General features: G+C 46.8%; 1 protein-coding gene across 10 annotated transcripts in view; it reads left to right on the plus strand.

Annotated features, from left to right (window-relative positions):
* Positions 1-14,864, plus strand: part of baz2ba (bromodomain adjacent to zinc finger domain, 2Ba) — a 79,804-nt gene extending 64,940 nt beyond the window's left edge. For 5 of the 10 annotated variants that reach the window (XM_088295624.1, XM_088295627.1, XM_088295629.1 and 2 more), the window contains 18 exons: positions 66-131; positions 921-1,061; positions 1,268-1,522; positions 2,028-2,251; positions 2,875-2,949; positions 3,063-3,297; positions 3,390-3,452; positions 3,637-3,781; positions 4,642-5,417; positions 6,447-6,690; positions 7,173-7,328; positions 7,686-7,846; positions 8,527-8,852; positions 10,553-10,688; positions 10,824-10,970; positions 11,199-11,500; positions 12,491-12,634; positions 13,494-14,864. In XM_088295624.1, coding sequence (XP_088151750.1) covers positions 66-131; positions 921-1,061; positions 1,268-1,522; positions 2,028-2,251; positions 2,875-2,949; positions 3,063-3,297; positions 3,390-3,452; positions 3,637-3,781; positions 4,642-5,417; positions 6,447-6,690; positions 7,173-7,328; positions 7,686-7,846; positions 8,527-8,852; positions 10,553-10,688; positions 10,824-10,970; positions 11,199-11,500; positions 12,491-12,634; positions 13,494-13,650 — 3,753 coding nt within the window. In that variant the 3' untranslated portion in view covers positions 13,651-14,864. Of the gene's footprint in view, positions 1-65; positions 132-920; positions 1,062-1,267; positions 1,523-2,027; positions 2,252-2,874; positions 2,950-3,062; positions 3,298-3,389; positions 3,453-3,636; positions 3,782-4,641; positions 5,418-6,446; positions 6,691-7,172; positions 7,649-7,685; positions 7,847-8,526; positions 8,853-10,552; positions 10,689-10,823; positions 10,971-11,198; positions 11,501-12,490; positions 12,635-13,493 lie in introns of those variants that run through there. The other 5 variants (XM_088295630.1, XM_088295632.1, XM_088295634.1 and 2 more) reach the window with 3 other exon arrangements.
* Positions 14,865-15,365: the final 501 nt, after the last annotated feature.

The raw sequence follows: 15,365 nt of genomic DNA on the forward strand, positions 1-15,365 counted from the left end.
AAATGTCCGGCGAGTTGCAGTTTGTCCCTGTTGTTGTAATGTGCCTCTATTTTCTGCCACTGTAGGAGAGAGAAAGGAGGAGGCAGCATGTAATGCTGATGAAGGCCGTTGAGGCTCGCAAGAAAGCCGAGGTAGTCATAGGCTGAAAAATGAAAAGACCAACACACACACACACACACACACACACACACACACACACACAGCGGGTGTCCAAACCTTTTCCCAGGCTAAACACGGTCAATCTGGAAAATTACATTTCTATAGTTGTCCGGCCAAATCGACGCGTCTCCCAAGTCACTCATTTCCAGGCAAAAAAAAAAAACGGCCATCTTGCTTGAGTTGCTCTGCGTACCAACATCAACACATCATCCTAAAATCATGTTCAATCCTAGTTGACTACTTTCTTCAGCACCATCGAAATGCAGTGATCCATTTTTGAACAAAACGTTCAAAAAACAAAACATATGTAACCTATTTTCACGTCTGCTAAATCTGTTTGCTTCTGATTGTCATTAGTTTAAGAAAAAATCTCCATCAACCCTTTTCATCATCAAGTAGTTTTTAAATTCTCACACCTTTTCCACCGCGCCCCTCCGTTTGATGTGGGCCCCTAAAAAAGGAAGATGGGCTGCAAATGGCCCCCGGGCAGTAGTTTGGACACCCTGACGCCACGCCATAAAAACAGGAAGTCATTATTCCTTCGTCGCCTCCCCACAGTCTCCCGTTTTGTTCTTCACTCTTTCCCTCCTAAGATTGTGACCCTCAAGCACTTCTCCTTTGAATGCGTAGCTGCAATCTAACACTTGTCTGCTTTCACACACACACACACACACACCAAAACAAACGTACACACCCGATCGTGTATTAATCCTTTTTTTTTTTTTCCTCCCAAATGCCTCTGCTCACTCGGAACTCATCAGGAGCGCGAGCGCCTGCGGCAGGAAAAAAGGGACGAGAAGCGTCTCAACAAAGAGCGCAAGCTGGAGCAACGCAGGCTAGAGTTGGAAATAGCGAGAGAGCTGAAGAAGCCAAACGAAGACATGTGCCTGTCCGATCAGAAGGTAGCCAACGTGCTTAAAGATTTGAGTGACGTCTTTCCGTGCTTGGAGCGATGTTGTGTCGTCTCTTTTATGTGTATGCCCTCAAGTGGCTAATTTTGGTACTACATAAAATGCAAGGTACTAATCGGACCACATTGGGTCCATTTTTCGACCAAATGAGCGAATCTTCCTGATTTGAACCTAACAGGAAACATTGTGTTGGTCAGGATCTTCCTGAGTTCTCCAGAATTCCCGGGCTGATCCTTCCGGGGCGGGCCGTGTCCGACTGTTTGATGCTGATGCAGTTCTTGCGAGGATTCGGAAAGGTTTTGGGCCTCGACCTGACTGTGGATGTCCCGACGCTGGGTATGCTGCAAGAGGGCTTGCTCAACGTGGGTGACAGCATGGGTCAGGTCCAAGATCTTGTGGTCAAACTACTCTCGCTGGCGGTCTGTGATCCTGGTTTGCCCCCTGGACATAAGGTCCGTTCAGTTTTGTGTGCGCCATTGTTTACACCATGTTGTCATGTGACTTTATTTGAGTGACTGTGCTTGTCAAATGTGAAGAACATTCCTAGTTTGAAATATTCCAGATAGATTTTGTGAAACCGTTTGATGCATTTGCCGAACGAATTTCAGTTCAAATTGAATGGGAAAGGACTTTAAACTGGGGCGTTTGAGAAACTTGATCGCTAGCTCTTCTCTTGCCCGCAAGCGCGTGACATTTTTTCTTTTCAAGTCTCTACCGGACTTGCTTGAAATTGACTCGTGGAAACATTTCAGGATTATACAAAGATATATTTTGCGAATTATGTTTGAATTTCTTGATAAGAGCCACTCTGGAATGTTGTCAATGTTTCTTTTTTATTGTTCATTTTGATCAATTATTTCAACTGCCATGGAAAGTTGACCGACTAAAAAATGGTCGTAATTGCGCAACAAATGAACGGTCCCGATGGCAAATGTTAAACGTCGTCTTCTCTGCTAGACGAAGACCATGCTGGGGGACCATGTGACCAACGTGGGCATCAACCGGGACAACGTGTCTGAGGTGCTGCAGATGTACATGGGGGCCCATTGCGCCAACACGGATCTGGCCCCGCTGGCCCTCAGTCTGAAGACCAAAGCGTTCCAGGCCCACACGCCTTCCCAGAAAGCCTCCATCCTGGGATTCCTCGCCAACGAGCTGGCTTGCAGCAAAGTTGTGATCAGGTAGCGCACGCTTGATGCAACACAACTTTGACCTCAGCTGTCCTTGGAAATGCGGTGAACTGTGACGTGATGTCAGCCATGTGACACGCGCGGCTCAAAATGGAGTTTGCTCGTCGATTTCGGACAGTTTTCAAACTTTGATGAAATCGACAGCTTGATTATGTAAATGAGAAGTTCAAAACAAGTTCTCCCGTCAAAGACGAGGGCTGGTAGGACACTTTTCTTTTTTTCTCTCTCTCTTCCCTTTCCGTCATCACAGAACACGTGCAGACCCGACGGCTATTCCGACACAAGTGCTTCCATGGCAAAAGCCATATCGCACTCCTTTGATTCCAAACGAAAGTCCGTTTGGGTTTTATTCCCATTGAGGTTTCTGTAGCGCATCCCTTCAGTTTGGGAATCCAAAGCCCCACGTGACCCTGGCTCAATAACTTGCTGTTCTCTAATAAGGAGCCGTTGAGCCGTAAACGTTTGCGAGGACGCCGCTTGTGGCAACGGCGACACGGAATCACAGAAAAGCACACGAGTGATCGTCCTCGGCAATTTTGCTCTCTTGCGCCATGTTGGAGAAAGATGCGGCAAATTGTGTGTGTTCTCCAAATGGATTGCTTCCTTTCTTGCAGTGAAATTGATAAGAACCTGGATCAGATGGCAAACATGAGGAAAGATAAAATGATCATGGAAGGGAAACTTAAGAAGTAAGTTGGAATGGATCCATTTGGGGGGACGTGGAGAATGTTTTACAACGCGAGGCCATTTAAGCCTCACCCCCCTTTTTCTCTTTTTTAATTTTTTTATTTTCCCAATCCAGATTGAGAACCATTTATGCCAAACGCACCGGGAAAAGGGAAGCCAGCGTGGGCGTGGAAGAGAACCCGTGTCTCGGTACGCCGTCTTCGGCGATCAAACGCAAGAGGAAACTCGGTGGCGACAGCGACGACGACGACGACGACGACGACGACGACAGCGACGATCCGGCAGACGATGACGAAGATGAGGATGAAGATGACCTTAAGAAGGTTAAAAAACTGGAAACGTACGATGAGGTAAAAAAAGAAAAGAAAAAGCTGACACACTCCAAATGACTCAATAGATGCATGAATAGCTTTGGAGAGTAACTTGTTTTGTGTTGTGTCAGGATGAAGTTGACCAGGCCACGAGTGTGGAGGAGCTCGAAAAGCAGATTGAGAAGTTAGCGAAGGTATTGTGACTTCAATTCCTTTCCCGCCTCCATCGCTAACATCATTTGGTGTTAAAAAGAGCTTTCTCTCTTCGGGTTAATGATTTGTTTGCGTTCTCGTGAACATGACATCATGATCCAGACGCTGTTCATTTGCAAAACGTCCTTGAGAAAAGAAAACATGGAATGTTCTGTCCAACTGCAGCAACATCACCAGACTAGAAGAAAGCTGTTCGAGATCTCCCACTCCCTGCGCTCGATGATGTACGGCCAAGATCGTTACCGCCGTCGATATTGGGTCCTTCCTCACTGTGGAGGCGTCTTCATTGAAGCCATGGAGAGCGGAGAAGGTAACACAAGAGACACTGTTGGCCTCTTGGCACTTTTTCTTGGATTTTACTGCCATTTACATTTTCTTTTTTTTTTTTTTGTAATATAGAAACATTTTCACGTCTTGTCAGCTGCGTAAAATGTGGAGGATGGAAGACATTTTTAGATATTCTCCGTTTTTTTTCGTTATCCTTACAAAAACGAGTTGTAGCGCTACATAAAAACAAATAGGAAATGTTTCTCAATTGAGACATTTTGTCATGCAATTAATTCCACAATATCTTCCAAAAGATTCCTGCAGATCGCAGCAACGGCAACACAAAGCTCGCGCCCAACTTTTGTTGTTGGTGGTTGACCAAAGTCATCATTACGCATGATCTCATGATGAGATTGCATTTTGTAATTATGACTTAGTATCTCATTATTAAAAGATAATATCTCACCAGAACTAAAGTACTGTAGCTTGTGATTATGACTTTTTTTTATTTCCTGGTTTTTGTTTTGTTTGTCCTGCTTCTGCCTGGTTCCATTAAAAATAAAAAAAATCCGCTTCTTAAAATAAGTGTTCATTCATTTGCTTTATTACACTGTAGTAAGCCATTAATAGCCTCGTTAGGAAACTAAAAATATGACTTGAAATTCCACGTGCGTGTAAAAAGTGATCAATTATGAAATGCATTTGGGATTGTGTTGACTCCAAGTTGTAGGATTCATTCCCGTAAATAAGAATTAAAAAAAAAAAAAACAATTCATGAGTTCCAAGCCCAAAGGTACAATCCTCAAATCCCCACCCTTTGGAAGCGTTATCACATTTGCGTCAAATGGTTTCCAGAAAAAAAGATGTGAGTTGGACTTGTGACATTGTCTGATTTACACGCAGCGCCCGAGGAACTCGAGGAGGAGCGACAGCGGCGGAGAAGAGCGGCGGAGGAAGTCGAGGTCAAAGATGAACCTCAGGAGATTGAACTGGAGAAGGACAAAGCCGCCTCACATTCTGGCCTGCGACAACAGAAGGAAGAGGAGAATGAGCACCGAGACAGGAAGGACTCTCCAAGCACCTTCTACCAACAACGAGCTTACGGGTCCCAAGCGTGTGCGGACGTTCCCCGAGAAACGGTCAAGGCGGAGGACCAGGGGAGCCCTCACCTTGGACACAATGGCAACCGTACGTGTTCTCCCGTTGCCAAAACGGTGGCGACGTCATACTCGCCCTCTCGAGATACGGCCGAGGCGTCGGTGACCAAAACCGCCGTGTTTGTCGGTCACGACACTTCGGACGTCCCCGGCCCGATCTCCACCTCCGCCTCGGCCCCGCGTCAAAGCCCGGGAAACTCTCCTCCGGCCTCTTCCCCAACTCCGTCCCAACAACTCTCCCTCCAGCCCAACGACCAGCTGCTTCGAGTTCTGACGGAGAGGAGCGGACACTGGTTCAGCCTGCTCCCTCGCAACCCCTGCGACCTTTCTTCCCTCACCACGACCCCTCCCGGGGCACTTGATGCCACTCCGCAGGCGTCCTCCACACCCAGCAAGCCCAGATCTCCTCCGGCGTCACCCGCGCTCCCGCTCACTCCGTCGGCGGCGGCGGCGGCGGCGGCGGCCTCGGTCAGCCCGCACCACCCGGCCGGCCTCCTCGCCTACCCGCTCTCGGCACTGCAGGTCAGCCTGGAGACGCGGTTGCACGTTTTCCGCAGGAAACGGGAATCAATTAATTTGCATGATTGAAGTTTGCCGCTTAAAAGGGAACCGGTACCCGTAAATAAGTGTCTGAATTGAAGTTGAAATACACCGTCGTTTACAAAACGGCCGCATTTGGCAGTTGAAATTGTTGAAAAATCAAGCCTTTGTCTCCGCTCTCAGATACAACCGAGAAAAAACATGCCACTTGTATCTTTCTAACAGTGGTAGTCGGTCAAGGCCTTCTCTGAAATACCGAAATGAAGATGGTATTCTTTTTAGAGTTTTTATCGGATCAGAATTCAGCTTGCTGGTGTCACCAGGCAGATTTCATTTTTCACTCTTCCTCCGAGGTTTTCAGGTACGGTCATGCTTTGGCGGCTTTTTGCTCGAAAATTGCCACGGCCAATCAGATTACATTACTTCTCGCTTGCCTTCCATTGAAGGTGATGTGATTGGATACGCGCTTGCCAGCGGGCAGCGCCATGCGGAATCAACAAAACCCGGAAGTCGTCGCTGGCGACCGTTTGAAAATCGAAAATGTTTATTTTTGCTTTATTCCACCAAAATGGCCGAAGGAGGGAAAAGGGAGCATTTAATTGCAGATCAACTTGCGAGGCCGTTTTCAAGAGAAGCTAGGTTGTCCGACACCGTTTGTGTGTATTGTTTGTCCAGCCGCGGTGTCATAAATGACCATATTTCGAAGGGGATTCAGTCAAGTCGGACTAAGTAGCCGAGGTGGGAAATGCACGGCCGGCCACTGCTTCAAATGCCTCCGCATACGCAACACTTGATGTTGACGCTGCAAAAATGTATTCGCTTAAGGCCCGCAGTGACTCGAAATATATCCCAACGCATCATCACCGGGTTTTTCCTTTTCCGTGCCACAACAACGAGGCACTCGACGGCACTCATCGTTCATGTCAGCGGAAAGTCACGACAGGTGTCCAGGTGCTGTGAATGGCGGCAATCCCCAAAATGCCCAAATCCTCCTTTGTGTTTTCTTCTCAGGCAAAGTCGGGCGTTTCTTTCCTGGGAGTGTCTTTGGGGAGCTGGTCGAGTCCCGGCTTGCCTCTGTGCGGCAGCCCGAGCACCGCGTTGGCTCACTCGGTGGAGGGCAACACGGCCGCGAGCGTGTCCAGTAAGAGCGAATCACCTCTACCTCGTATCGAGAAAGCTTCTTCCGTGCCCTCCCCTCCTGCCGTGGAGATTCCAAAATCTCTGGACCACCTCACACCGCGGCCCATCCCGGAGGGTAAGAATCTATGTGACGAGAAAAACGGTCAAATGTTGCCTCATGGCGGAGATCAAGTCCCCGAATGTTTTTGTCTCGTCGGGTCCTCTCGAGTCATCGTTTCAATTTCGAGTCACCGCTCGAATGCCGTCTTGCGTGCGCTTCATCATGGCCAGAACCAGAATACGGGCAAATAAGGACGTTCGTGGCCAATTTGTGTGCAGAATAGAAGAAAGAAAGGGAACATAAGATGGCATACGCGAGCACGACAGATTCCAACAACTTGATCCGATTGAGATCAAAGCATCCCGATGCGTTCGATCGCATTTGTCCGATTCTGAAAACGTCGATTTGGATCCTTGTCGGATGACATAACCCGTATGCGGATTCTGGCCATGAAAATGTACGAATATTCCCGAAAGCTGGCCGAATGAAACGCTGCAGTCACACAAACGTGATTTGATGATCACGTCGGACACGCAGTTTGTGTTGATGTCCGTCAGATATGCTGACCGGTTGGTGGCGAATATCTGACATTGAGGAGCTTCGGGCGCTGGTCCTTGCGCTCCACAGCCGAGGGATCCGGGAAAAAGGCCTCCAGCGGCAGGTGCAGAAATATATGGAGATCATCCCACAAGTCTGCGTTAAACACAAGGATGGTAAGTGCTGCAAAACGGCGCCGGCGCTTTCTTGAGCCGGCCCACTTCAAGTTGACTATCAACGTTCAAATAAAACCGAGAGCAACTAATTTCCCGCTGAAGGTTCGTGTCAAACGAAACACAAAAATCACATTACAGATTTCTATTGCACTTGTTCAAATAATCTCACGGCGTCGACTGCAAGCGGCGCCCAAACAAATATCGGAACGTAAACCGCGCTGCCTACAAATAAGAACAACACTCGCCGGCACGTCTTCTTTATCCTCCGCCAAGATGGACTTCTAATATTGCCTGAGTGAAAAGCCAATCGAAGTTATGTCTCTCACATGACCGACGGACATGCGCGCATCCACGCAGTGGCCATGATCGAGCTGCGAGAGCTCGAGGAGAGCCAGGTCAGCGCGGAGTCGGTCCGAGGCTGGTGCGTGGAGGAGCAGGCCATGGAAATGGACATTGCCGTGCTTCAGCAGGTGGAAGAACTGGAAAGGAAGGTGACCGCCGCCAGCCTGCAGGTCAAGGTGAGTCGATGAGGAACATGAGAAGAAAAAAGGCCGTGTGATAAGGATGCCTTCTTGAAGGTTGAGCACTTTGTGTGAAACTCGGCACGTTATGATATAAAATGATCTCGTTTCAAAAAAGTGAAACGTTTGATGGATCATGTGAAAATGAGGACATCTTAAGTCGAAGGATATCTTTATTGTATTTTTGGGTAAATCTCATAAATAATTTCCTCCGGAGTATGATTTGTATTTTGACAAAAAGCGAAACCAGCAACAGGAGAAGAGTGACTTGCTTGCACCCAAAATCCTCGTTGCATAATCGTGACGACGGTTGCGAAAAAAAAAACTTCCCTTTCCAGTATGTTGAGAAATGTGGCGTTCGTGTTTGTCGCGTGCCCCAAAAAAGGAGTGCCGTGGCGCTCCCGGTGCAGATGGAAAGCGCCAATTGGTTGTTTGAAAATGAAGGGCTGAGGACCATCAATGTCGTGCTCGCGCCTGCAACGAGATTTTTGGGTGCCAGTTTGAGCTCTAATATGTACAAGTCGCCTCTTTTCAAACAGATTTGACGTTGCCCAACTTTCAGGCGCTTTTCCACATCAAATGTAGTATTCTAACTAGAATGACCCGCTGCCAAAAAAAAAAAAAGGTGCCTCGTGACTTTAATATTTAATAGCGAGTGTCCTGATTTCCCGGCGCAGGGCTGGACTCATCCTGATCCTCAGTCCGAGCGGGAAGATCTGGTGTATTACGAGCACAAGCCCCCCACCCGATCGGGCCCCGCGTCCTCGGCGTCCAACGGGGCAGACAAGGACCATCCCGAGGAACGGGGGGAGAAGGGCGGGGTGATGCGTCACCCAGACAACCCTCTGGACATAGCAGTGACCCGTCTGGCCAATCTGGAGCGCAACATCGAGAGAAGGTACCTGAGGAGCCCCTTAGGTACCACCATTCAGATCAGGCTGGATAATGTGGGTACAGTCACCGTCCCTGCCCCCGCACCATCCGCTAGTGCTGACAGGGAAGGGTAGGTCATCTCTCCTACCGAAAGCTCCCCCCTCCCGCTCTCACGTTAAGACCCTCTCCTCTGTGTGTGCGTGTGCGTGCTTTCTCATATGACGCCAAAGTAGAGGGTATCGGCCGAGGGGCCACCGGGGATACGTCATTCATTGTTGCCTCGCAAACCCGTCCGTGTGAAACTCGTCCACATTCATGGAACGTTTTGGACTCATCCGATTCTCAAACTTAATACGCACCACCGAGAACACACACGCGCTCATGAAATGCTCTCACGCTCACACTACACTCACACCCGAAAGTGAAATGCTCACACGGGCTTAAATGGTTTTCGCCCACTGCCTAAACAATCTCAAGCTTTAAAGGCTCTCTTGCTCTTTAGAATTATTTGGATTTTTTTTTTATATTAACATGCTACTAAAATGCTCTCACACAGTACTGAAATGTAGTGATAGACCCATATGGCTTTTTTTTTTTCGGGGTCGAACCCGATTATTAGTAGTCATGGAGGCCGATAACCGATATATTCATTGGGTGAAAAAAAAAAAGGGGGTAAAATGGTGTCAAAGTTTGAAAAATAATATCTCCAAAACTTGACTTGGTTATGTTAAAAGGTTTAGTGATTTTCAAGGAAAATAGACTTAAATAACTTTGTCTAACTAAAGGTGTTCTGAGCTCCCAGGCTCAGCTGCATCAATGAAAACAAACACCTCCAAATAGTTTTCTTTTAGTTGCGAGTTGTAGTCAAATGACATTGATTCAAATTTCGGCAAAGTCTGTTCTCGTGCGTGTGACTCGAGGTGAAAAAGCAAACAGGCAGCTGACAGCTGATTGGCTGCCAGCTCACTGCACAAGGAACCAATGAGATGGTGCTGTGGGCGGGCCAAGCTGCTTCTGCAGGCAGGGCCACCAGCACAACAGAGAGAGAGACTCGTGTGCCGCAGCGAGCCAAAATAAACGGGCTTTTGATGAAAGTTATTAAAAAGGCCGATGCAGAGTATCGGCAAAATGTTGGCCCTGATAATCGGTCCGGCTACTGAAATGTTCTCAAACACTTGAGATTGAGATTTCGTCCTTGACTCAAGACTGAAAGGCTCTCTTACGGCCACTACTCAAATGCTCTGGCGCACAAAATTTGAATGTCATTTTCACGCCACTCAGACTCTTTGAATTTTTTTTTTTTTCCCTCCGGCTCACAAACCCAACCACAGCGCTCTCACACACACGACTCAACGACTCTTGCGCTCTCATACGCACGACTGAAACACTGAAATTGTCTCACACTTGCATATGGCCTACGGAAATTTGGAGCGTTGGAGAGCACGTCAATTGTTTGTGCGAGAGGTAATCGTGAACGGTGTCCTTGACGGCCCCTCGTTGTGTTTTCGGTGGCTTGTCACTTTTCTTTCTTCATTAATTTTGTGCATTTTTTTCCCCGAGGGGGAGTGGTATTTCCTGCGCAGGCATTGTGTGTCATCTGCATGGTGTTGTGCATCAGTAACTTTGGCTTCGGTCCACTACTCTCCCGCATTCACTTCCGCAGGTTTTACCCGTTCGCTCTTCTCCGCATGAATGTCCCTTGACGTGAAAAAGTCTCGGCAATAATGTCGATGCTTGTCCGGCGGGAGCTCTGCCGTCTTGTCGGATGCGTTGCGGCGAGTTTTTGGGTGGCATTTCTCACTGTCGCCATTGCTTCTTATCTGCGAACAGCGGCGAAGAGGAAGTGGCCCACGGTATGAAGGTGTGGAGGAAAGCCTTGACTGAAGTGCGCAGCGCCGCCCAGTTAGCCATGTGCATCCAGCAGCTGCAGAAGTCCATCGCTTGGGAGCGCTCCATCATGAAAGTGGTGAGCTCAAGTACTCGCATTCCCATGCAAAATACAATCCGATATGCGGACGTGTCGGTCGTCGGCGCCGCTCATGCCTGCTGCGCAAAGAGTGTCAAGCCAGAACCTTTCTTAACGGGAGCACGCGTTGTTCAGTACTGTCAGATGTGCAGGAAGGGAGACAACGAGGACCTCCTGCTGCTCTGCGACGGCTGCGACAAAGGCTGCCACACTTACTGCCACAAGCCCAAAATCACCAGCATCCCCGAGGGAGACTGGTACTGCCCGGCCTGCATAACCAAGGTATCGGCCGTCCTCGGATTGTCGTACGACTTTGTCGTCGTTTCCGCCGCCGGCGCCGCTTTGGGCCCACGAGTCCGACCTCGAATATTGACTCGTTACTATCTAGCGCTTCGCTTGGAACGCGACCATTTGGCCTCACCGCTAAGGTGGCGGCCCGACTCGTGTGCAGAAATGTCGCTCCACGTGGCGCGGAATGTCACGAAAGGTGTCGTTTCTTCCGCTGTCCAGGCCAGTGGGCCGACTCCCAAAAGCAAGAAAGCTCCATGCAAACCGGTCGCATCCAGCGCGGGAGCCGGCAAGAAAGGCGGCGAGGCCAAGAAGAGCGGGAAGCACGTTGGCAACGGCGACGTGTCTGAGGACGACCCGGCCGGCGGCGGCAGCACGCCCAAGAAGAGCTCAAAAGACAACAGTCGCCATCGGAAGAGCGAGGACGGCGTCGCTGCTCTGCCGGGAGCGAACCGGGAGAATCCCGTTTGTGTCAAAAGAGCAAAGACTGCTCGAGACAACAACCGGGACTTGGGTTTGTGCAGGTATGGACGTCTTTCTTCGGGACTCCTTCAACTAACTCTCAGGTTCCGTTTGTTTTTTTTCCATTCACTTTCCGCTTGCTTGTGGCCAAAAATGGTCTTTGGATTGATTTTTTTTTTTTTGCTTCTGCCACACCATCAAGTCGATTTTTTGACGCATACAAATTCCAATTTTGTCCAAATGACATTTTTATATCATACGCTGCAAGTATGAATGATGCCACTTTTCGGTAACGCTCTTGGTCTGCCATGTTTTTAAACTCAATAAGTTTGAATTCTTTTTCTACTCTAAACACCAAACAAAGCTTTCCACCTCTTGTATTTCAATCCACGTCTGCGCCGCCTAATGCGAACAAAAATGCCATGAATCGCTTTAGAAATAGCATCAATGTGGCAGTGTCCTAACCTTTTAACGATGCATAGTTGAACACCAACGGTGGCGCGGCACATAGACTAACAAAGTACTCCAAGCATATATTCTTTATCCTTTGGGAAAAACTCTTCTTTGTGTGTTTAGCTGTATTATGCTGGCCCCAAGTCGCAGTACAATAAAAAAAAACAATTTAATTCACTACATTCTTTTGATTTATGATAGGATTGTTTTTTCTTTAAAATGTTACATTACAATAAAAGTTTTATTGCTGAACAGATGAATGCGATTTCCATTCCCTTGGATGGAGAAATCGAATTTGGTACCGCTCGCCCAACTTAGTTCCTATTTGGCTTGTCGAACATTTTTTTTTCTATGGCCAGCAGAGGAAGCTCCTTTCGTGAGTGACTTCTGGTGACCTGATTGATGCAACGTGTTCCGCTTTGGATAATTTGAAAGTTTGGGTGAGAAATCACATCCGCCATATACGACAGGCACATGCGGTCCGTGGCGACGTTTCAACCCCCCGGAAATGGGCGAGCTGCAATTTGAATTGAAAGCAAGCGAGATGGACTCAGATGTCCAGCAGGTGGCGTCGTTGTAATCAAGTGTGTTCTGATCAGGGTTCTCCTTGCTGAGCTGGAGCGACATCAGGACGCCTGGCCTTTCCTCACACCGGTCAACCTCAAGTCGGTCCCTGGCTATAAGAAAGTCATCAAAAAGCCCATGGATTTCTCCACCATTCGTGAGAAGCTCGTGAGCGGCCAGTGAGTTCCGACGTCTCCCAGCGCAATTGTTCTTAGTCAACGGGAACGAGCGTTCGCGACAACATAGAGGAACTTCCTCCCGTCTTATTTTGGACCACACCTTTTTCAACGGATTCCAGCCAAATTCCAGACACTCACGCTAGTACATTATTTCTCGCGTTCAACAAATGCCTTCCAAATTCGACCATTCAATTTTGCTTCAAAGAAAAGAAATATTTCAACATTGAGCAAATTGCAACTTGAAAGCGTTCACTTTGTCAGTGACCACAAAATGAATGCTGACATTTTTACATTTTCAACTTTTGTCCATTTCTGGATCGATTCAAACCATTCCGACGATTCGACTCTTTCATAGTTGATGTGAGGCCCTTCCGGGACTTTCAAGAAATGGCAACTGGTGGTGACCCGCAACAACATTCTAAAACATGAAGTCTTTTTTTTTTTTTCGCAAATAAAGCTGAGCTAAATGGTTCATGGCAACACTTGGAAAAATATAAAAGGAGGAAAAATATTTGGGGGAAAACAAATTGAATGCATATCAACAATCCGCAGGTTTGTTTTAATTTGCCAAATTCGTCCACAATAAAATCCCCCAATTGAAAGCGCGTTTGCGCATTTCCGTCCTTCCATCTTTCTTGACTCATTTGAAACATTCCAACACTCATTTCGGACATCTTGGGGATTATTTATGACGTTGTGTGATGAAGAAAAAGAAAATGTTTTTCCTGCCAGCGCCATCACATCCGCTTCTCGAATCGAGCGGCGGTCTAAATTCCAACAGTTGCCGTAAATGCGCAACATTTCAGATTGAACGCAAATGTTATTCTCCCGTTTTACTGTTGTGTTTGTCTCGTCGTAGGTATCAAAACCTGGAGACTTTCATCATTGACGTCAATTTGGTGTTTGACAACTGCGAAAAGTTCAACGAGGACAATTCTGACATTGGTCGGGCCGGTCATAACATGAGGAAATTCTTTGAGAAGCGCTGGACTGAGCTTCTGAAACAAACCAACTAAATTCGACGTTTAAAAAAAAACAAAAAAACATTCTTCTCCTTCTCATTGGACCCGTTCTACTTTCCATATCGGTTTGAATTTGATTCTCGGGGTAGAATGTGGCTTTGCCGGCAGGAGAGAGCGACGCGACGCGACGCCACCTTGCAAACTGCGCTGGATTGATCACAACAGGGATCCAAAGACTCGCCGAGAAACGGGCTACCGTCGTGCAATACCACTCGCTGTGTCAGAACACTGCACTGAATGAATCCTCACTGATGTGTCTGCGCTAGAATACGTTCCACTACCTGTAAATATCGATTTTTTTTTTGTTATTTAATCGTATTATAGTGAATGTATTTAATTTTGTAATAATTATTTATGAATCAAAGGTCCACTTCATTTTCTATGAAAAGGAAGACTCGGCGTAACCGCTTTGAATGGAAAAAGGAATGTGTCTGTGTTCCAATTGTTTTGTTTTGTGTTTTTTTTTTCACCCAAATATCAAACAAAGCCAAGAAAAAAAAAAGATGTTTACACTGTTGAGTGCTTTGGGCGTCTTCATTTGTTCCAACTGCATTTATTGAGCGCAACGGCAAAATGGTGATTCATGTGTATATACTGTTTATTAATGTCAATATTTGGTCTTGTTTGAAACAATGTGTACAAATGGTTGAAGAATATTAAGATATGGTTTATGCCTTAGAATGATTGTAGCATTCTATTTTAGTGAACGTGATGAAAACAGGATAAATATTGTTTGTACAGTATATACATATCCTCTGCAAACACTGTGGTATCCTTAATCTTGGTAGTGCCTACCCTTTCAACAGGGGCATGTAGGGGATGTTTTTTAGGTTTTGGTTTGTTTTTATGACATGTTTGTTTTGGTTCAATTTGATTTTGATCCAACAAGGCCTCCAAAAGTTGGACAATGACACAGACATCATTCCTCACCGTTGAAAAGAAAACAAGGAAGAAGCAATGAGCGATGCTTCCGTGACACATTTCCTCACCTTCTGCCAGAGGACCTAAAGGCCGTTTGTAACCACTGTGTTGAACCTTGCTGTGTGTTGTGGCCTGATGGAGGCAGCTAGATTTTTTTGTACCAAGTCAAAAAGTACTTGAAGTTACTTTATTTAAGATAATGTGGAATAAAAGTATCATTCTTTTGTAGGAGCTTTATTTTTCACTAGTGTGTGGCACGGACCTATTAAAAGGATGTTTTTTTCAACGTAAAACTCTTGAACTGGTTTTCTTTGAGTCATATTTTCCTGTTCGGAATCTCAGCTCTTTCTCCATGCTAATTGAGAAAATGCACAGAAGAGTATGTTGTTGTTCTGTGCCAGAATTAATTGGACCAAAACATTTTTCAGTTGTTTAAATTACTGGAGACAAAACCGAGGCGATTTGCAAATGGAACTCAACAGACTTGAAAAAATGCTCAACTCATTCCGGACAGAGAGTAATTTTCCGTTACTCTAACGTCTCTTGTATGAACAAATGCAACGGGTGTGTAAGCGCAGCAGGGCCGGCGCTGACCAAATTGGGGCCCTCACTGAAATTTGATTTGGAGGGATGTACAAAATAGTACCAAATATGTCAGCTGACAAATTATTTTAACAGCCAACTTTAAAACGAGTGTAAAATCAACTCATCTAAAATCGAACATGCATTGGTCCCAATTTACAGAGAGGTCTTTGTTGTGCGCAAATGAGTTAAGCGCTCTTGAAGTT

This window comes from Idiotropiscis lumnitzeri, chromosome 5, assembly GCF_059441095.1.
Source record: "Idiotropiscis lumnitzeri isolate Australia: NSW breed Sydney's pygmy pipehorse chromosome 5, RoL_Ilum_1.0, whole genome shotgun sequence".
NCBI classification, from domain to species: Eukaryota; Metazoa; Chordata; class Actinopteri; order Syngnathiformes; family Syngnathidae; genus Idiotropiscis; species Idiotropiscis lumnitzeri.